This window comes from Brachyistius frenatus, unplaced genomic scaffold (genome assembly GCF_029030835.1).
Source record: "Brachyistius frenatus isolate BFR_SWC_R1_liver_20210118 unplaced genomic scaffold, ASM2903083v1 Contig_543, whole genome shotgun sequence".
In the NCBI taxonomy this organism is placed as follows: Eukaryota; Metazoa; Chordata; class Actinopteri; family Embiotocidae; genus Brachyistius; species Brachyistius frenatus.
This window is the reverse complement of record NW_027211142.1, coordinates 35,001-57,500: the sequence shown is the minus strand read 5'-3', so window position 1 is coordinate 57,500 and position 22,500 is coordinate 35,001. Positions and strand designations below refer to the sequence as shown.

The following is a 22,500-nucleotide window of genomic DNA, read 5'->3' as shown; positions in this document are numbered from 1 at the left end:
GTACACCGTCAACTCAGCAAGTTCACGGTCCTCCTGGACACTTCACTCAGGGGACGTCCTGTCCTCCAGGGGGACGTCTAGTTAACTCAGAGGATGGACGTCCTGTCCTCCAGGAGGATGTCTGGTTAACTCAGGGGATGGACGTCCTGTCCTCCAGGAGGACGTCTACTTAACTCAGGGGATGTCCTGTCCTCCAGGAGGATGTCTACTTAACTCGGGGGATGTCCTGTCCTCCAGGAGGATGTCTACTTAACTCGGGGGATGTCCTGTCCTCCAGGAGGACGTCTACTTAACTCGGGGGATGTCCTGTCCTCCAGGAGGACGTCCAGTTAACTCGGGGGACGTCCATCCTTCTGCACCAGTCTTCATGTTCCTGCTGTAGCTTGTAGAAGTTTTAAAGCTGATTCTGATCTGAGCAGTTTCACAGATTAGTGCTGCGTCAGCAGAAATAATGAAGACCTCCTGATGACAAACTCGTAATATGTAGAAGCACAAAGAGGCAGCTGGACCATGATAAGATACATGAACCCTCAGGAAAAGTGGAGGAAGCTCCTCCTCCTCCTCTTCATCACTCCAGTGATGTTATCATGATTGACATTCCCTTCACAGTGTTGTCTGTTGTCTCCTCGTTGATGTGATGTACAACTTGAACATATATTTTTGTATATAAATGAAATCTGTTGGAGATGTGCTGTTTGACTCATGGAGCTTTGATCAGCTCCTCCAGGTGGATCCACAGCCGCTGCTCTGTCCAATCAGGTGCCAGGGATCCCGGAGTCAGCTGTGACTGACTCGCTGTCTGGAGTTCATTTAATCTGTTTAACCTGCAGCAGCTTCTGAAACAGCATCATGTTGTCTGACTACCTCTAATGTCAGGAAGTGTCTGACATGGAGAAGACATTGTTCCTCTTTATATGCAGATTTATCTGAAGAAATGTATTTATTAAAGTGTTTTACTGTCTCTTGAACTACCTGTTTCTGGATGTGTGTGTGTGAAGCGGCTGTGACCTCTGACCTCAGTGGATGATTGTTGAACTCTGTTCATGAGACGTATTCAGCAGTCTGGAGATCTCTGCATTATTTTAACAGAGATGTGTGGTGGCGGCGGGGGCAAGAAGTTTTTTTTATATAGAAAGAAAAAAAATAAAGTTCAGAATAATAAATAATCCATATTTAAAAGATAAAAATCCTTTTCCAAAGTGTTCTAATAGATGTTAAATTTACCTCCACTGTTCTGTTTTTGTATGTCAGCATGTGATCACACTGCCATCCTGAGGCAGACAGCAGTACTACAGCAAGAATTGCTTTGGGGGTGAGGAAGGTTTTTCACTGATTAAAAACCTTCTTTCTTGTCATTTTAAATTCCCTCCTCACCCCAAAGCTGCCGGCTCTTTGTGTGTCTTCTTCTACGCTTCCAGATGCATGCTGGTACAGGAACTTTTATTAATACTCACTCTGTAACTTCTAATCTAGACCTTCCTACAAACCAGCACAGAATCCACAGAGGACAGGCTGGTGTAACCCGGGCAACGGAGGAGGACACAGCAGGAGGGCGCTCTCTGCTGCCATCATGTGGCCGTCAGGGGGACTGCAGGGACAGATTGAAGCTATGAATGCTTATTCACTGAACACAAACACAACAAAAATAACTAACATGATCGCTTTGATGTTTTTAATATTGATGATATGTCCTCCTCTAAGAACCCCTCACATTAATGTCTGGCAGTAAAATAAAAGCAGACAGACGTCCTCAGGGAACGAAGCACAAATGAAGTCAGTCATAGATAATAAAACAGGAAGAACTGCAAGAGGACAAAGTTTCTGTTTTATTATTTGAACTGAAAGCAGATAAACCGACAGGAAGAACATCTAATGTTCCAGTTTCTTCAGAGTTCAGAGGTTAAACTACCTCACATCATGTTTGTAAGCACAGAGGGACAACGGATACCTACAGCCTCATTCAAAACGTGCAAACCTTTGGTTTGGTTAGGTAGGTAGGTTAGGGTTGGTTAGGTAGGTAGGTTAGGGTTGGTTAGGTAGGTTTGGTTAGGCAGGTAGGTTAGGGTTGGTTAGGTAGGTTTGGTTAGGGTTGGGTTAGGTAGGTTTGGTTAGGTAGGTTGGGTTAGGTTTGGTTAGGTAGGTAGGTTAGGTAGGTTAGGTAGGTTTGGTTAGGTAGGTAGGTTAGGGTTGGTTAGGTAGGTTTGGTTAGGTAGGTAGGTTGGGTTAGGTTAGGTAGGTTTGGTTAGGTAGGTTAGGGTTGGTTAGGTTAGGTAGGTTAGGTAGGTGGGTTAGGTTAGGTAGTTACTTTATTGGTTAACTCTCGCACATCTCCCCACCAGTTTATCTCAATGACCCTAAGAAGGACCCCAACCAACAATCCCCTTTGGTTCCGACCGGTCCAACACACATTCCACAGGTGAGATTCTCCTGGCTCCAGAACCGACCCACCAGTGGTCCTCACTATGGACCCAGAGGACCACAGCGCCACCATGTGGTCAGATGTCACTGAGAATTCAGACTATAATGAGAACAAAAGATGGACTTTAAGTTCTAATGTCATCCGATGCTTCATTATGTATTCTATGATATTATTGTGCTGACCGGGTTTATGACATCAGGATGTAGTTTTGTGTTCCAGATCTTTTTCTATCAACACGTCTTTTTGCGCTCATAAATAATCCAAATTCAGTTTGAGCCTCCTGTTTATTAGAAGAATCTACAATCAAGCCAGAATAAGTACTTCAGCTGATTAAGTACTGAACTAAATTCATTTCGGAGGATTTGTGCATCACTCAGTATTTTGTCAGCGCCCCGGACCCGAGCAGCTCATCACACTTACTAGTAGTGAATGCGTTTAAACCACCAGCCCGAGTTGGAACAACATCTCCGTGGCCTGCCGACGTGGTGCCGTGCAGAGGGAACTCTACAGACCCGATCCAGCGTCAGCGGGACCGGAGGGCCAGAACCGGGTCCACCGGGCCAGAACCGGGTCCACCGGGCCGGAGAGGAGCCGAACGCCAGAGTGAACGCCCGCAACTCCGGTCCAGCTGACCGGACCTGAGAGCTGCCTCATCTGGACCCGGGCTGGTGTTACCATAGTTACCATGTTCCTAAATTCATCCATTCAATCCTCTTCCCGTTAGTTTAGTCTTTCAGTCCATCATCAGTTCCTCTGAAGGAATCTGTCCTTTATCATTATAGACACATATCTACCATTTAATCATTTACTGTGAGGTTATTCAATAAACCCTTTTTAATTAGACCCAACTGTGATAACTTTCTGATTCTGTCAAAGAATTAGATTTCCGATATGAGAATTCATGTTTCAGATTATAGTTGACTGATTTAGTTTTAACTTGAATTTTGAATTTGTCCAACATCGGACTGGAGCCCCTTCAAACAACGAGAGACAATTTAGTCCCTGACATAAATTGACGTCACGCTCCACTGCAGAGAACTTACCAAGTAGATGAATAAAGAAATAAATCTTCAAGAGGACAGAAGAAGATTCAGAAGATACGACGACCATGAAAAGAGAACTCATCCCTGAACCCTGATTATGGAACAAAAACATAAAGTGTCAGATCTTTATTACTGCACAGACCTGGAGAGGATCTGGAGCATGTGGCAGGAAGAGGAAGCATGACGTCTGTAATGGGGAGAATAAACAGGAAGTGACCTCTGCTGGACCAATCACCTCTCAGAGCATCATCCCTCCAGGCTGCTGAGGACCGACGGGAGGATGAGAGAGGAGCACGGTTGGTCGGGTCGCTGACACAGGGCCGAAGAAGGGGCGGAGCCTCTCGGAGAACCTGCAGCCTGTGACGGAGTAGATCTCAGCTGCAGCATCACGTCGTAGAAGGAGACCACGCCCCAGAAACACACTGACTGAGTTCTCAGCTGGTTCTACACAGAAAGCATCCAGCACTCACCAGTGGACCTGATGATGAGGCTGATGAGGATGATGAGGCTAGTGACCGGTGTGATCGCTGCTCTCAGAGGAACTTGCCTGAGACTCTTTACTTCCACTTCTAGCAGGATTGTGATTCTGTCACATTTCTTTTCAGGCTCCACCTTTTACAGAACGTGGTTTTTATTCTCCTACTTCCTGTTCAGGGAGGATTACAGAGGCCACTTTTTACAACAAGATCAGTTCTTCTATCAATAAAAAGGTTGAGATTAAAAAAGAAAACAGGACTGATAATCCTACGCTGCCATATATATATAAATATGCATTTATGGGGAAATGTGTGTGTTGCACTGATTTTTACACTTTAAATTCTGCTGCAGACAAAAGTCAAGTGAAACCTTTTCTTTATCTTTAAAATCAGTATTAATACTTTAGTGCTGTGATGGAGTAATCAAAATAATTTGCATAATATTTACACTGAAAATCTGAAATAACACAACTTTCCAACAGAAGAGCTCAAATCAACCAAAACACAACTTCAGTTCACATTGATCAGAGCTGTTGCACCACTAACCTGTAACATGAATATTAATAATGATATGACCTCATCAACAGTCTTCATCGTCTTCCAGTTGAGGTCAGAAGAGATCAGTCCCTCTAACATCTCAGGCCTGTTTGGTGAAGATGTTGTAGCAGTCCTCCACCACCAGGAGGCAGCATACATTAGGACCAGACTCAGCGAGAAGCAGCTGGAATAAATACTCCCTCCATGGTGGTGGTCATGTTCAGGTTTGTTGTTGATTAAATCATTTTAGAGGATGTTATTTAAATTTACTGTTAATTATTGATTCCTGACTCAAAGTTGCACAGTGAATATTTTTTATCAACAAGAAATAAAGGAACCGTATGTGATATTAAATGAGCATATTTAATGTGGACTGTGTTTCTGATGGTCCAACAGAGAATTACCACCTGACTGCAGTTTATGGACCGTTTTACCTTCTTTAACTCCTTGTTTTGGTTTTAGGCCACGAAGGATTACAGATGGAAATTCACTCGTGGCTAGATCTGGTCCAGATGGTCTCAGATGAATGTTAGTGGACATGGTCTCTGCTGCAAATATACTTCACGTTAAGTCGCTCTCATGAATCAGCTCTTCATCCACGTCTCAGTAAAACATCTCAAACAAAGCCGTCCGTGTGCTCATTACCAGCATCCAGCAGCAGACGGAGAAATGAAGCCTGGTGAGTATTCATCAGGTGACTGAGATAAATCACAGTGAATATCTGACTTCATGTGTCGGGTGGTTCATGTTGGAGGAGTTTGTGCTGCTGCTCACTTGCACGATATGATGAAGAGGTGTTTTTTTTTTATCTCCAGCTGGCCCTCACTGAGATCAAAGAGTTGGTCAAAATAATAGAAACACCTGCATGTATAATAAAATACATTTCAGCAGCACAGCTGAACGTTGTGACTTCATGAAGGAGGATTAGATCCACCCAGTAGACTGAGAGCGATAAGCAGGAACAGCGTTTCACCCTATTTATTGATCATGAACAGGTAATTATCCAAAGATGTTCAACTATGATTCAAACAAGCTTAAACTTGTGTCTATTTTTTAATGTTAATTAATTATGTTCAATGATGTCTAAACGACTCCATGGAGCGTTTTGCCTTCTTTTAGCTTGTTGTTTTGGTTTTCGGGGCACAAGCAGTCAAAAAAAACTATTTTCCTTTATGTTTCAACAAAAATGAAATTATGAGATGACTATAGATTTAATTTTTTGGGTGGTAAGAACCATGGCTGCAGATACATATTAATGTTGCTCTGTATGTGAAAGTTTGTTGATTAAAAATCAAATAAATAATTACATGAAATGATAATGCAGCTTGAATCTGCCTGACAGAGCATCATTACTTCTATTAACGTGTCCTCTGTTGTTACCATTAAACATGACTGTCCCTGTTGGACATGTGAGGTGATGCTTGATGAGTCTCCTGACAGGTTCTGGACCGGATGTGGGCGTGGTTTTCTAGCCACCTAACCCCCCCACCCCGGTGACGTGTGCGTGCGGCTGCTCCAGTATTTAACGGGAGCGGAGAGCAGCGGGTCCCCCGCCAGCTGAACATCACGGTGATACAGCCGGTCGGTCGGTTCCTTCACGTGACGATTTAGCGCGCACGAGCCGCAGACACCAGGTGGGTCAGCTGATTTTTGTAATTAATGTGACATTTGTTTGTGTCGATTAAACTCCAACTCTGGAGTGAAAGTTTGTGTCCCGCCGCCGGACCGAGGTTCTGCTCCTGCAGCGGGATGTTTGTTCTGGAGCTGGACGGACTCCCCGGGCCGGTTCGCTGCAGATGTTCGTGATGTCGTGATTAATTGTTTAACTTTGCTCTGAGCTCATGAATCCTGACGTTGACACCCCCCCCCCCCCCCCCCCCCGGAGCTGCAGCCTTCAGGATGCATCCAGAGCGCGCGCTGTTCAGCCCGTATAAATGCAGTGTCACGCGGCTGGCAGCATCCCAGACTGGGCCGAGTCCACCTCTGCAGCACACTGCTCTCTACAACTACATGTCCCTCTTCCTCCAGCGTGGAGCTCAACATGGTGCAGCTGTCTCCGTCCCCGTCCCCCGCACGGGATGTCAGCCCTCCACCGGAGGAACAGCAGCAGCAGGAGGAGGAGGAGAACCAGGACGAGGAGGAGGACCAGGACCTGATGAAGGCTCTGGAGGTCTCCACCTCCTACCACGGCTACGACAGCTACATCGAGGACGGCCTCATCTGCCTCAAACACAAAGTCCGCAACCTGGAGAAGAAGAAGGTAGGACGGAGACAGACAGACAGACAGACAGACAGACAGACAGTTTGACACGTCTTTGTGTGTCCACAGATGAAACTAGAAGAGTACAAGAAGAAGATGAACCAGGGACAGAATCTGAACAGAGATCAGATGGTGAGTCCTGATGGAGACACATATGACCTCAGATCATACATGTTCCTGTTGACAACCTGTCTCTCTCTCTCTGTCTGCCTCCCTCTCTCTCTGTCTGTGTCTCTCTCTCTCTGTCTGTCTCTCTCTGTCTCTCTCTCTGTCTCTCTCTCTCTGTCTGCCTCCCTCTCTCTCTCTCTCTCTGTCTGTCTCTCTGTCTGTCTCTCTTTCAGGCGGCTGTGGAGAAGTATGACGAGGTTCTTCACAACCTGGACTTTGCAGGAGTTCTCCACCGAACGCTGGACGTCCTGACTCAGAATGTAAAGGTCTTCTTCCTGTCGTCCATCATGTGATTCATGTTCATATCACAGGTTCTTGTATGAGCTTCGCTCCACGCTGACTCAGCAGCCGGAGTAACGTTGTGTATTGTGATGGTTCATAGAATCATTCATTTAGAGTAATGAGCTGCTCTATGACCACAAACAGAATATTTGAAGGTTCTCCACTGTTGGTTGGAGAGAATATCTCCTGCAGCTTTACGAATCTGAGGGACAGTTTAGTTTAGCGAATTATATTCAGAGGAACTGAAAATAAAACGCTGTCCTGTATGGACTGTAATGAAGGAAGGACATTATTTGAGTCCCTGTAGAGGTTAGAGCTTCTGTTTGTCCATCTATTAAACCTGTTTGACGTCATCGCTGCTCCTGGAACAACCAGCTGCTGAGAGCCCAGAAGAAGGCGCTGAAGAAGGAGCAGGTGGAGAAGGTGGAGGCGGAGAGGAGGCGTCTGACCACGGTGCTCCAGGTGCAGCACCTCCTCAGCAGCCTGCAGCAGGAGCACGTCCGGAGAGACCTGCTGGCCGGACAGAACCGGGCGCCCCACTTCACGGCCCAGCAGCTGAACAGCCTGAGGCAGCTCGCCGCCCTGCTGGCCGTCCAGAGAGACAGCAGGCTGAGGTGAGGCTGCTCGAACACTCAGGCTCTGTCTGTCTACCAACTGTTCTTAAAGTCTGACACACAGGCTGCTTATTGAAACCGTGATGATGCTTCAAATCGTCAGAACCACTAAATAATTCAACTAAGACCAGAGATGTAACTAACTATCATTAGGGCGGCACGGTGGTGCAGTGGTTAGCACTGTCACCTCACAGCAAAAAGGTTCGGGGTTCGAATCCGGTCCTGGGCCTTTCTGTGCGGAGTTTGCATGTTCTCCCTGTGCTTGCGTGGGTTCTCTCCGGGTTCTCCGGCTTCCTCCCATCATCCAAAAACATGCACCTCAGGTCAGGTTACCTGGCGCCGCGCTAGTGGCAGCCTGCTGCAGCAGCTCCCCCCTGAGAGCCCCCCTGCTGTAGTGAAGACATTTCCCCTCAGGGATTAATAAAGTGAAATAAAACAAAATAAAATAAATTAAAAAAATAACGAAGCACCAGCTGCACTCTGACATCCCCATAAAACTGCTCCCTGTCCTCTGATCTCTGTCTCACGGTGGGCGGAGCTTCACCTCTGCTGTGTTTCTGTCCTCTGATCTCTGTGTGTCTCACGGTGGGCGGAGCTTCACCTCTGCTGCACTGACACTGCAAGGCAGACACGGGTGGAGAGAGGAGGGGAGATCGTCCACTAGTCGATCGATCGATTGATTGATGGCATCGATCTCTCGTAGGGCAAAAAATAGATTTAAAAAAGCGACCCAGATCTAACACTGCATATTGTTCAGCGATCGGCTCGGACCCGGTGGCTCCCTCTTGGCGTTAACCTTGTGGACCAGGATGAGATGTCCTGGTGACGTCTCCTCTGTCCTCTCCTCCCTCTGGCCTCTAGTTTGGAGCAGCAGATGGAGCAGGCGGCGCTGGTCTACTTGGACCTGCTGGAGGGAGCAAAGAAGCCGGTGGCCGGATCCACATGTGAGTATGAACACCAGACCAACGTCTGACATGTTCACCTCATCTTCATCAGCTCATTTAAAGGAAGATAATTGATTAATTTATGGTTGGAGAGTTTGATTTGTTAACTCACTGAAACTTCTTGAGCTTGGTTTCCGTGGTAACGGTGATGGCTTTGTTGGTCAAACGACAAATAAAACTATCAAGATCATCTCAAAAAGGTCAGAAAATATATAAAGATTTTTAAATAATCACTTCTACGTTCCTGTCACGGTATTTAACTTGTCTTCCACATCGATCGATTACTGTCCTCCAGAAAACGAAGCTCCTGAAACAGATGTGGATGTGTGAAACGGAAAAAATCAGTCCTCATAATTTTAGTCAAGTCTGAACCTCAGACTTTATATAAAAGAGTTCGTAGCTTCAGGTCTATAAAATGATCCAGATTCCGATCCAGAAGTGTCTTCAGCTGCAATACCAGCGAGTGCCACTAGAGGTCGGCTCCAAAAAGCCTCCGGCTCCATAGACTCCCATTCAACTTCTCTCATCAAATCCAAAGTGAATAAAATGTGTCCATCAGTTATCTCGGTGTTGTTAGCTAAAGTCACTCCTTCTTATTAGTTTTCTGGAGGTCCATCTGAAAATAATCCCTCATTCATTAGAAAAGAAGATTCAAGAAGACCTGTTTTTTGCAAACATGGCTGCATATAATTAGTAGGACGCTCAACAGATTGCTGAGCTCTGGTTCATTGTGTCATTTATAAAACTACTGCTGAAAAGTGAATGAATCGATGAGCTCTGGTTTGTTAGAAAACGACGTGAAACACATTAGAATAAGATATCAGGAAAACAAAGTTTTTTCTTGGTGAATTATTTGAATAAACTTACTGCATATTTATGCTCAGGATAAAATAAAGCTCAACGTACATTTACCTCAATACCAACTAAAAACATTATAGTGTACACAAAGCTAATCTAGAGCAGCACGTTTAAGTACAAACCTCGCTGCTTTTTCTGATAATGTTAGTTTTTTTTAGTTACATGGAACAGAGTCGTGTAATTAATTTACAGAATAAATGTTATTGTGATCAGAGTGACAGGTCGTCAGGAACCAGTATCAGACTGCAACCTCCTCCACCAGTCAGCTGTCAGTCTCCCTCCACGTCTGTCCACACTCATACCATATAAATGTAGGGAACATTTAATAAATCTGATTCTGATAGAAAACAGTTGTTGCCATGACAACAGATGATGTTACACATCCGGATGTTGCTGCAGAGAAGCTCCAGATTGTAAACGGTGGACAGAAGATCTGTACAATCAGGATGTGACGGCCACTGTCTGTTTGTCTGTCAATCACTGATGGACAGAGACACGATGTCACGGTGAAGTTCATCTTTTCATCCTGCCCTGGTTTCAGCTCTTGGTCAGCTGTGATCTTACATGCTGGGATTAGTCTAGTGCTTTTAAAGTCAAAACATTTCAATCTTAATTTAAGTTCTGTTGAAGGCCTGCTGGGAGGTTTACACTGAATAGAAAAGAGCTTTTAACTTTATTGTCCAGTTTAAAACATTAGTTAAAAAAGTAATCAAATGTACTAAGTTATATTACTTCAAAGTAGTTGGAATAACATTATTTATTAAATTTGAGCAGGGTAAATAATAATCTGTCACCTGTTACATTTCACCAGTAACCATCCAACACTGTTATCTCCTGTGTTTTCATATGGACCTCGTGTCATTGGTTAGAAGGTTCTTTTATCTGTGTTGACTCTAAATGACTCGTCTCCATCTAAATGCTGTATTTGAATGCTTACATTATGGTTTGGTGTTATAACTAAAGGAATAGCTTTCTAAATGTGACTCTGGAGGCAGCAGGTGGGGCAAGAAGAAAAAACACTGTTTTACATTTTGTCCAACATGTTGAGTTGCTGCAGGAGGTTCTGCTAGAACTTTAAACAACCGGGATGCTGAGCTCGTCACCTGCAGGCTCTAGTTTCATATCAGAGGACAGACGCGAGTGGAATCATAGTTTTGTCAAGAGAACAAAAAAGATTTTCTGTCTCTAAAAGTTCCTCTATGGATTTGTGGATGGATTCTTGTAAAAATGATAACTGCATTTAAAAAGATTTTCTGACTTCATTGAGAAACTGAAAGATTGAAGCTGAGGCTTTAATGACGAGCTTCCTTGTTTCTTGTGTTTTTCAGTTAAGCAGCTGATGGAGGATCTCAGCAGGCTGCTGAACTGTCAGTACTTCGCCTGTCTTCCACCTCCACCCACAAAAACTGCACAGGTGACCGGCAGTTCCACCGGCAGCAGTAAGATCATCCTCTCTCTAACTCAATCACCTGCAAGAAGTAAAGTCTCATAAGATGCTTTTATTTCCATTATTTATTTATAACCAACTTGTTTACAACATTTTAAAGTTCTTTATTTCCTTGTCTGACCTCTTCATCACATTCACTCAGCACTTTGCAAACTATTTGGTTAATAACAAGAATTAGATTAAATTTATTTTCATAGTTCCGGTAGAAACAGGCATCAAAACAGCAGAGCAAAGAACAAAGTAGAGTAATTATTATATCTATGAATACATGAAGTTATGAAGAATAAAGTATATGTACAGGATGAGGTGAGTGATGGTGGATATGTTGGTATGTACATACTAAACTGTTACAGAGTTAAAATGTCAAAGTAACAAAAAAGCATGCAGATGTGTTTTCATTCTGATGCGTCGGTCGTACTGAGCGAGTTTTATTTTGTAAGAACATAGATTATTTACTGGCCTGATGTGCCGAAATAGAAATCTGATTTTCCTCCCTTGCAGCTTGATGATTCTTCTGTTTTTGTTCCCGGCAGCCAAGTTGAAGTCCAAACCAAAAGAAGTTTCCAAAGAGGTAAGGCAGATGTCGTCCAGCTGTGTTTCAGTGCTCTGCGTGTTTGTGTGACTGTAAACTTCTCTGATGGTGATATGGCAGTTTTTCAACAGACTCTACCTGACTGGCACGGAGGCTCTGCCCACTCAGAGCTGGAAGGAGGACTTGGTGGCCCTGAAGGAGCAGGAGCCCCCTGACTGCTGGGACACAGACTTCCCGGACGGACCCTCGTCCAAAACCACAGGCCACAAACCGTGGAGGGGAGCGGCCCCCTTCATCCCCAAAGAGGTCCCCGTCTCCTCCAGGAAACGCTCGGCTGACGTACCGGTGAGAGAGACTGACTCCTGGAACATGTGTTGAACACGTGAAGGGCGGCATCATCATCATCATCATCACATTCATCACAGGGAACAACTTAAACCCCCAATCTATCCTGTCAGACACAACGTTTTAGACAATAACTTCATCATAAGTGTCAATGTTCAAGCTGTCAATCAAAATCAGATTTACCACCACCAGGCTTCACTGCAGGATGTATTAGCATCATGATGCTACCACCACCGTGCTTCACTGTAGGATGTATTAGCATCATGATGCTACCACCACCGTGCTTCCCTGTAGGATGTATTAGCATCATGATGCTACCACCACCGTGCTTCACTGTAGGATGTATTAGCATCATGATGCTACCACCACCGTGCTTCACTGTGCTGATGCTACCACCACCGTGCTTCCCTGTAGGATGTATTAGCATCATGATGCTACCACCACCGTGCTTCACTGTAGGATGTATTAGCATCATGATGCTACCACCACCGTGCTTCCCTGTAGGATGTATTAGCATCATGATGCTACCACCACCGTGCTTCACTGTAGGATGTATTAGCATCATGATGCTACCACCACCGTGCTTCCCTGTAGGATGTATTAGCATCATGATGCTCGTTTAATATCGTTGAATGTTTTTCATGTTTGTGATGCTGTAATTCTCACCTAGGAAGATTAATGAGTCGGTTTGTGCCTAAAACAGCTTAGATGATTAATCCCCTGATTTCCTCCCCAGAGAAAGGAGAGGAAGGCCAGAGGGAAGCGGAGCTGCAAGTCGGTGAGTACAGTTTAGGTTGTTTCCAGGACAGGTGTCTGTACACCTGAAACAAATTGTCCTCTGTCCTTCCGACAGGCAGCTCACATGGACATGCCTGTGGAGATGTTCAGCTCCCTGTCCTCCTTACTCAAAGACCCCATCTTGAGGAGGCAGCAGCTGGAGGACCTCATGACAACCATCCACGGCTCCTTCAGTTTCATGCAGGTGGACTACCGCTTGGCGCTAAAGCTTGGCCCTACAATGTTTCCAAAAATTGGTGACGCAGTGTCAAATATAATTTAAAAACAGGTGGTTTTAGTTTTTTTAGCGTTACCCAACTTTTCCGGTCTTTTGTTGATCCTGTCCCAACTTTTTAGAGACGTGTTGCTGCAGTCAGATTCAAAATAAGCACATATTTTTTTATAAAACAATAACAATTTCTCAGTTTCAACATTTGACATGTTTTCTTTGGTGTATATTTAATTAAACATGGGTTTATGTGATTTGCAAATCATCACATTCTGTTTTTAATTACGTCTTAGACAGTGTCCCAACTTGTTTTGGTAACTGTTGTATTTCTGATTGTAACGGATTGAAGTCTTGTTTGTGGACATTAATAGCTGTTTTTTTAAGATTCACTATGTTGTCATCATACGGTATATTTACATGAATTTAATAATCAAATTCCTGAGATTTAAAAAAACGTATTAATTTTTAACTTAATTTTCAGCCACTGTTGACCTGAGTGCTGTCCTATTTCCTCAGTTTAAGATTTGAAGCCCCACCCCTTCTAGCTCCGTTCTGATGGTCCACTACCCACTAAAGGGTGCTCCTAAACGAGGAGTACCACCACAGGATGGGAAATGGGATTGAGCCTTTGTCTGCTTTGCCAGTGATGACTACCTCAGGTTTTAAAAGCTTCTCTCCTGTTCAGGATTCTCTGCTGGATGGTGACAGTCCGTCCACTAATGGCATCCCCAGACTGAAGAGACGGCCGTCTGGATCTCCGTCTCCTCTGGGTAACTTGGAACAAATCTATTTCTGTAATTTGGTAAAACGGTTCCAACTGATAGTCACCTTGCTAGCTTTTTCCAGAGCTTTAAATCATAAAACATGGTCTTCATCAGAGGACGTAGTTGAGTCATTCATCATGGAAATAGAGCAGTCAAAGTAAAAGGAAGTTGAGTTTGGATTTGTTTGGTCAATATTTTCTATATGAAAAATGACCTTGGATGCCTGTAGTTTATTAATCAGTGGAGTTTTTCACAACTCTGGTCCCACAGAGCAACGCTTCAAGCTCTTCACCTCATCAACAGTTGATGGCAGTAATGCAACAAGAAAAACTTTGGAATATTTTCAACCCTGTATTTTTTTGCAAACTTCTCCTCGGAAGTGTTTTTGTAAAGGCACTCTGAGTTTAGACCTCAGAATTACACACGATTTCTCACTTGGTATCTGTTATTTAGGGTATTTCTTAAATTAGGTAAGATCCAGTGATTGGATCTCAAAGTCCCTCTCTTAATGTCTCAGCATTAAGTTTTGTATCAACAGATTAAAGTTTGAATTGTAGTTTCTTGACCTGTCTCTTGTTGGTTCTTCCTCACTAAGCAGCTCCGGCTGGTTTGAGAAGTCCAGCTGATGTCCTGCCCAAAGTCATGCATGTAAGCTGCCGTTTGTTTTCCTCTCTGAGATCAGCCAGATGTAACCTGACGTGGAATTCACTGACTTCATTCTCATCTCCCGTTTCAGTCCACCCCACTGCCTTCCAGGCGTATGGAGCGTAGAGCCAGTCTGACCAACGGGGATCCGTGCCTGCAGACATGTGACCTGGAGGTCTCCTCGAAGGACCTTCCTCGGGTAAGAAGCAGCAACTTCATCTCCGTCCCTGCGTCTCAGTGGCTGTGAAAGCCGTCTTGTTTTCACAGGAGCCGCTGCAGCTGGCTGAAAGGAAAATGTTTCCGTCACCGCCGCTGTACCGCAGGGAGTCGAGCATCTCCGTCAGTCTGGAGGAGAAGAGCCGTCCTCGGGTCAGTGGACCGTCGTAACCATGACAACAGAGAACCCGTGCACGGTACCGTGAACCGTTACGAGAATGCTTTTTGTTTTTTGTCCTCCAGACGCCGGTGACTGACTCAGGGAAGCAGTCCCCCTATAATGGAGTGGCATCATGCACCTCCACCCCCCCTCAGGGACAGACCTTCTCTACACCCCCCACCAGACAAAGTCTCACCTCTGCACAGTATCAGAACATCCAGTCTGTGAGTGTTACTGAAACCTGCAGTCACTATGTCTTTGGTTCTAATTCCATCAGTGCTCAAAAGTCAGTCCTCAGTTCCTCCTCTGAGCTCAGTCCTGCTGTTATCTCGGCTCCGCCTGCAGAAGGAACTATTGTGCAACAATGGTGGAGGCTGCTAGACTTGTTGAGTCTCACGTTAAATGAAAGAATGCACGTGCACGCATGGAGCTCCTGATTCCTGCAAACTGAAGGTGTTGTGATCGACGGAGATGGCTGAAAGCATCCAGAGGCTGACTGCATCACACGGCACAGATTCCAGCGAGTAGACGGCCTCTCCTGGTGTGGGATTGTGAGTGAACTGGTATGTTTGCGTTTTGAGACGGCAGGTTTTAGTTCGGGTATTAATCTGTCTGCATGGGTCCCGTTTGTCATTCCTCTGTTTCATTAAGGGCAGATATGATCTAAAACACCTTATTGAACTTGTTCCCTTTGAGTTTTGGGTAGACGGGTAACAAATCTGATGTCTGTTGAGAGGGCGGTGGTGTGCAGCTGAAGGTGTTTGGTTACAGCTGAGAACGTCCCAGACAATAATAACTTTTAATAACAATATGAATGACTAACCTGACTTTCTCTCTCCACTACTTGAAACCAGCTGATTGTGTTTGTGTCTCTGTCCATCGATTGTTTTCGAGTTGCTCGTCCGTCTGTTGTTTCACTCTCAGGAACATCTCGAAGGAATTTCTTCAAATGTGTCACAAACGTTCTCTTTGACTCAAAGACGAACTGATTAGAATTTGGTGGTCAAATGTCGCCGTGACCTCAACAACCATGTTTGTGGTCAAAGGACAGACGGTCCATCTTCCATGTGGTCAGATCCTGAATGTGGGACACCAATCCTGGAACTGAACCTTGAAACTGTGCCAATTGTATAGATTTTTTTGAAGCATCCACCTTTTTATAATCAATCAGAATAATTTGGAAGTGGGCGGTGCTTAGACCGGAAGTGGGCGGTGACTAACCTGAAGTTGTTCAGTTCAGGCTGAGATTGATATGGTTGATCTTTAGCCTGGTTTTAGGGGTTCATTGAATAAACGGTGGGAAGCTGGTGATTTATGCATTCAGCCTGACAGGATATTCTCAGAGCTGTCAGCTGAGTGAAGATATGTTAACGAGGAGCGAGCCGATGGAGAAACAAGGAAAACAAACCGGTAGAAGCAGAGTGACGAGCTGTAACCTGCAACTTCTCCAGTAAGAACAAAGTTCTCCGAGTAACTCGACTGAAGATATTTTATACAAACCTGAATGAAACGAGCCGATGACAGAAATGAACCAGGAGAGTTTCAGGTTGTTACTGTGGATGCCGACAGAGCGCCTGAGACAAAAGCTGGAGGAGGAGGCGGCGGCGGCGGGGGGGGCTTGGTGTGTATCTGCCTCGGTGTGTGCACGCAGCTAGTGTCTGTTAGAAGCTTGAGTCAGCATGGATTTTGACACATTTACTTGGATGATACTCATCAAAGGTACGTGATCCTACCGGTTACTGGTTTCAGCCGAGTACTCGTCTCAGCCCTGATGGATATCCAAGTCATCCTTCCGAGGCCTTCAGTCATGGCAGGAATACTTCGTAAGCTTTTTACTACCGTGACAGCATGACGAACTTTCCAATCGTAATCGATTTGTGATACTGGATCATCACGGCCAAGGTTTGAATGTCAAGTAGCCGAGCAGTTGTTCAGATGTCCCAAACGCAACAGAACAAAACAACTGAGCACAGAAGCACAAAGAAATGACATGTGGTCCTTCTGTTTTGAGGGTTTAACCTGAAGTTTGTCTTCATTGTATCTGGACACTGAACCTTTCTGTCTACATCTGAACAGGATATTTCAAAGTTTCTGAAGGCACTCTGTCTATTTTCTGCTTTCTGCAGGTCTTCAAGGTGAATCCCTCTTTATCCCCAAGTGGGGAACTGAAATACAAAGCAGACTCTGCAGTTTTCTCCGAGACCAATTACAGCACAGCCAGCACTCAAACGCCACCGGAGTTCGCTCCCTCAGAGGACGAGCAGCAGCCAGGTAAGTCCGTGTCCATCCTCACTACCCTCAGCCCTCGTAGCATGAACGGCTAACGGCCTGAATACATTTCTGACTGCTCTCTCCAGTGTCCCCGTCACATTACACGGGGGACACCGGCGGACAGATCTTCCTGTCCCCCGGCCAATCAGGTGGAAATCGACCCGGCCAGCCGTACTACTCCAGAGGATCTGTGAGAGGTACGGCTCGCAGTGGCAAGGGACTGGCACAAACCTTTCGCTCCTCTGGGTGGCACCGAGGTATCTATCCTTAGCTTTCCCTTTCCTGTTTCATGCTTTTCACCACTTCTGCATGTCCTACCTCTTTTATCCTGCTCACGATCAGCTGTTGGCTCATCTTACCATTCGGAAATGGACCTTATTGTAGTTTTTCTGAAACCGATTTCTGCTCTCCAGGAGGCTTCTACATCCCCCCAGTTCATCTCAGGGACTCTGGTCCTGTTCTCTATGCTGCCAGAGTAAGTTACACCTGTTCAATCTGTTTTAGAACACAAGCCCAGTTCACAAGTCGAAGGATGAATGTGATACGAATCAGAGGAACGTTGCCACAAACCTTCTGGTTTATCAATCAGAGGACGAAACGTTCCCTTGGATTTATTAACGTGTGTGTGTGTGTGTGTGTGTGTGTGTGTGTGTGTGTGTGTGTGTGTGTGTGTGTGTGTGTGTGTGTGTGTGTGTGTGTGTGTGTGTGTGTGTGTGTGTGTGTGTTTATCTGGAGCTGTACACATTGACAGAATTGGTCGGCCAAATGCCATGATTTCCTGTATCCATTTAAAATTAACAGTGTTTCATACATGGTCCTGCCATAAAATAGATTATGTCCAAGAGAGATTTTGTTGTATTGTTCATGTCCCGATGCTCCAGATGTTTTCAATGATTGACAGGTCTGGACTGCAGGAGGCCAGTTTATCAGCGGACTCTTCTACTAGAGAACCATGCTGTTGGAATACGTGCAGAATGTGGTTGGACGTTGTTCTGCTGAAATAAACAAGACCTTCCCTGAACGAGACGTTGTCTGGATGGCAGCATATGTTGCTCCAAAACCTGAATATATCATTCAGCATTAATGCTTCCTTCCAGATGTTCAAGCTACCCATGCCATGTGCACTAATGCATTCCTGTACCATCACAGATGCTGGCTTTAGAACTGAGCTGATAACAAGCTGGATGGTCCCTCTCCTCTTTAACCTGGAGGATGCAGCGTCCATGATTTCCAAACAGAATCTCAGATTGTGATCCATCAGACCTCAGGACAGTTGTCCACTTCACCTCAGTCCATCTTCAATGATCTCGGTCCAGAGAAGGCGGCGGTGTTTCTGGATCATGTTTCTATCTGGTTTCTTCTTTGGAGAGTTTTAACATCATTTGTGGACGCAGCGATGAACTGTGTTCACAGACGATGGTTTTCACAAGTGTTCCTGAGCCCATGCAGTGATTTCCACTCCAGAATAGTGTGTTTTTAATGCAGTGCTGCCTGAGGGCCCGAAGATCACCACCATCCAATATTGTTTTTTAATGATCTTATGAACCGTAGATGATGGCTCTCCTCTGTGTTTTAATTTCTCTGTGGTCGTCTCTCAGGACTCTGGATACCAACACGGCTACAGACGAGGAGGGAGACATAACTCCAGTGGTAAGAACACCAGCACATCTGTGCTGCAAAGACTTCTAATGTTTAGGACTAAATTATTCTTTAGAGTTAAAACTTACGATCTTCTTTGAAGTTGAATGTTGTGGACAGAATTTCAACATTTTCAACACGTGTGATTTAACGTCACTATTTTATTTGTTTAATGCCTAAATGGCAGACAACATTTAAAAATTTTGACTCAATCCAACAACTATTTGACAAAATTAAAATGTTACAATATGATTCAAATACTAGGATGTCCATGAGGCTCACCGGTACTGCAGTACAGCCCTACTTCTGAAAGTCACTTTCTAGTACTGGTACAGTTTGCACATTTGGGGAGGACAGTGTAGTTTTTATCTTATTTATATCAGTTTATTTCAGAGTACATAAAAAGGCTGAGGTGTGTTCTTAAAGAACGTTCTTGTGTCTACTTCAAACTTCCATCCGTCTGTTTGTCAAAAGTAAAGTAGAAGTATCCGTTGTGTTTATATCTCTGCAGAATTACATGGTAAATGTGAGCGGGAGTCAGGCTGCAGTTTGCTCGGGTCTAATGAAATAGATGTTTGTTTGTTAGTCATCACCCAACATGCAATGTGCATCAGGAGTGGATAAAAAATCCATACAGACTGGTATCGGCATATTTTTCATGGCAATATTGTCTGGACACACAAAGGCCAACGAATATTTTCAGATATAAATTTATTTATCAGATGTGCCACATTTCCGAGCTGTTTTTATGGCAGCGTTGGTCTGTTGTCTCAACAATCTCATTTAGCCACAATGACATGGTGAGATGAAAACTACATTTTATTAGATTAGAGATGTTGACAAATTGTTTTTGGTGAATGTCATTTACAGTTGAAAGAAGGTAACACACTAAAATGATGTTCTGCAAAATGTTTAAGATCATAATAATCCTGAAGGTATCGTACTGCAGGGCTTCTGGTGGCCGTCAGCCGTCACTGCTCGTCAAACTCTGAGCCGTACAGATGGGTCAGAACATGATGTTCCCCCACAAACGCACCAGAATCACACTTCTTCCTCTTAGAACCAGTCATGAGAAAAGTTGACCCAATGAAGCTTTTTTGAAACGGTTCCCACAGATAAAGGTGATGTGATGTTTTTGGCTTTTACTAAACAAATCTATCCACATCCAGGCAATATCTGTCATTACAAGCTGCTGTTGCCCTCTTCAGCTGTAATATATCCTCGTCTCTGTTTTACATAATTATCCACTCATCTCTGATTCTAGCTTTCAGAAATGTTTGACGTCTCTTCTGTGAAAAGTTCCTTCAGTTGCAGTTTAATGAAGATGAGTACATTTTCAAACCGTCTCTCAGGGAGTGAGTTCACTTGAAAAGTGCTTAAAATTGATGTGTAACCAATGAGGGTGGAAAGACGTGGAGGTGTTAGTGGGCGTGAACGTTGGGTCATCGGTTGGAGAAAGTTCTGTCAAACAATGCCGACATTATCAGACGGGAACTCCTGTTTGAAGGTCGTTTTGTGATGTTGCTGCGTTTGGGCGGACCCAGACGAATGGCGCCGTGACGGGACCGGTTTGACTGTTGTTTTTGTCTCGGCTCTGCAGCCGCCTGGCGTGACTCCTCCCTGGTGAGCAGCCCGGACCGGGACGGAGCCTTCACCATTGTGGACTCGGGTCACGACTCCCTGTCGGTGTCCACGCTGGAGACCCCTCTCACCCCCCATAGCCACCACCTCCCCCCCACCCTGCTTCCCATGCAGCTCTACCCGCTCTCCCAGCCGCTGCGGGTCGCCTTCACCGCCGCTCGCACCGCCAACTTCGCTCCGGGAAACCTGGACCAGCCCATCGTCTTCGACCATCTCCATAGCAACCTGGGGGAGATGTACGACACCCACATCGGCCGCTTCACCTGCCCGGCCAACGGGACCTACTGCTTCATCTTCCACATCATGAAGCTGGCCATCAACGTGCCGCTCTACATCAACCTGATGCGGAACGAGGACGTGATGGTGTCGGCGTACGCCAACGACGGAGCCCCCGACCACGAGACCGCCAGCAACCACGCCGTCCTGCCGCTCTTCCAGGGAGACCAGGTGTGGCTGCGGCTGCACCGTGGCGCCATCTATGGCAGCACCTGGAATTATAGCACCTTCTCCGGCTTCCTGCTGTACCAGGACTGAACCGCGGTCGGCTGTTCTCGGTGTGGACTGTTTGCTTTGCACTAAAGGGTGATTAACCTCTTCAGCGACGTGGTCAGGCTGCATGGCGGTGCCTTTTACACCAAACAGCCCACTCATAACATACAGGTGTCAGCGTGTTACCTGAACTCTCAGCCATGAGTTACATATTAACTGGAGGCTGTGACATCTAAAAATCAAAATCAGAAACTCTGGTTTCAGTGAGGCTGCTGATGCAATGTTATGAATTTGTGCCTTTGTTGTCTGACTGGCTAGATGTGAATCAGCTGATGAATGAATGAAGGTCTCGCTGGCTGCAGCGTGCTGGATGCACTGTCTCTGCTCTGGATGTGAAAGAGGAAGGGGAGATGTGTTCTTGGTGGTGGGTGTGGTGTCGAACACTTCAGGCCTAATTTTTGCACTAATGGACCTCTGTGATAATAGTAGTCTGCTGATGTGCCTAAATAAAAGATGAGCAGTGAAGTTTGGCTTAATTATCTTTTTTTTAAACTTACAGAAACCGATTCCACACTTTTCAGTCACTCTGGGCAGTTTGGTGTCTGCAGGAGGACGTGTTCCCGTGACCGCCCAACTCCTCAAGAGATGTTCTTTGACAGATGTAGTGAGCCTCACCTTGAAGTCTGTTCATCTAAAAAACAAAGTAAACGCTGAGGATGGAGGCTTTTAATTGAATTTCCTGACCCCTGAAGATCCTGTGATGACGGTCGGGTGCATCCAGTAAATACTGAGCGTTGGTGTCACCGTGTATTTGCAGCCTCAGTGGCTCCTTTCAATACTATCGTCACCTTTAAGTAACCAGTGAAAATGAATCTAGTGACAATCGGAGTCGTCTCCATGTTCCAGCTGTTTAACAGAGTGTAATGAGAGTGGAGCTTTTATTGTGAAGTTTCACTTCACCGAACATCATTTCTGTCTTTGTTTTTTGCTTCTTGATTAAACTGAGCATCAGTTGGTGGGAACACAGCGACAGCTCCTCAAACTACAGTTTAACCACCACGAACAGGAAGTGATGCAACATGTGACACTGCAGCCGCGTTCACGTCTTCAGAAGGATGCACCCGACTCCAGCACTGTCGTCCTTTCTACTACATCCCGTCTCCAAGGGACACGACAGAAGACGGCCTGAGAGCAGTTTGCAGTTCATAAATCAGCAGTTCATGATCATAATGAGCCTGAAGCTCCTTCACAGAACAATGAGGATAGCAACCAACTGAGGAGTAATGACTGCAGAGTAGCAAACATCATGAAGTAGTCCGTTTAATAATAATGAGAATAATATCCATCATGTTCTACTTCTCCGGGTCGGGTCGTGGTGGCAGCAGGCCAGCAATGACCCAGACTTCCCTCTCTCAACATCTTCCAGCTCATCCTGGAGGATCTGAGGCGTTCCCAGACCTGCTGGGAGATATGATCCTCCAGATGTTCTGGGTCTCCTGCCAGTTGGGCGTGCCGGTAAACCTCCAGTAGGAGGTGCCCAGGAGGATCCTGATCAGATGCTGAACCACCTCAACTAACTCCTTTCGATGCGAAGGAGTAACGGCTCTACTCCGAGCTCCCTCCTGATGTCCAGCTCCTCCCCCTCTCTACCATCTCTAAGGCTGAGCCCGACCTCCTACAGAGGAAACTCATTTCGGCCGCTTGTAGCTGCGACCTCGTTTTTCCGGTGACGATCCAGAGAGCTG

General features: G+C 45.4%; 1 protein-coding gene across 2 annotated transcripts; it reads left to right on the top strand.

Annotated features, from left to right (window-relative positions):
* Nucleotides 1-4,518: 4,518 nt before the first annotated feature.
* On the top strand, nt 4,519-21,280 carry caprin2 (caprin family member 2). Of its 2 annotated transcripts, XM_069688200.1 has the most exons (23): nt 4,519-4,699; nt 4,938-5,154; nt 5,916-6,109; nt 6,504-6,735; nt 6,805-6,867; nt 7,077-7,163; nt 7,561-7,799; nt 8,661-8,743; nt 10,930-11,040; nt 11,582-11,619; nt 11,701-11,925; nt 12,662-12,703; nt 12,779-12,907; nt 13,617-13,701; nt 14,291-14,343; nt 14,432-14,539; nt 14,608-14,709; nt 14,800-14,940; nt 16,843-16,987; nt 17,074-17,184; nt 17,401-17,462; nt 18,586-18,637; nt 20,226-21,280. In XM_069688200.1, exons 4-23 carry the CDS (start codon nt 6,517-6,519, stop codon nt 20,798-20,800), a joined length of 2,670 nt encoding a protein of 889 aa, XP_069544301.1. In that variant the 5' UTR covers nt 4,519-4,699; nt 4,938-5,154; nt 5,916-6,109; nt 6,504-6,516; the 3' UTR covers nt 20,801-21,280. The 2 variants fall into 2 exon arrangements, with proteins under 2 accessions (XP_069544301.1, XP_069544299.1); XM_069688198.1 differs by lacking the exons at nt 4,519-4,699; nt 4,938-5,154; nt 5,916-6,109 and having other exon boundaries at nt 6,432-6,735; nt 17,074-17,244.
* Nucleotides 21,281-22,500: the final 1,220 nt, after the last annotated feature.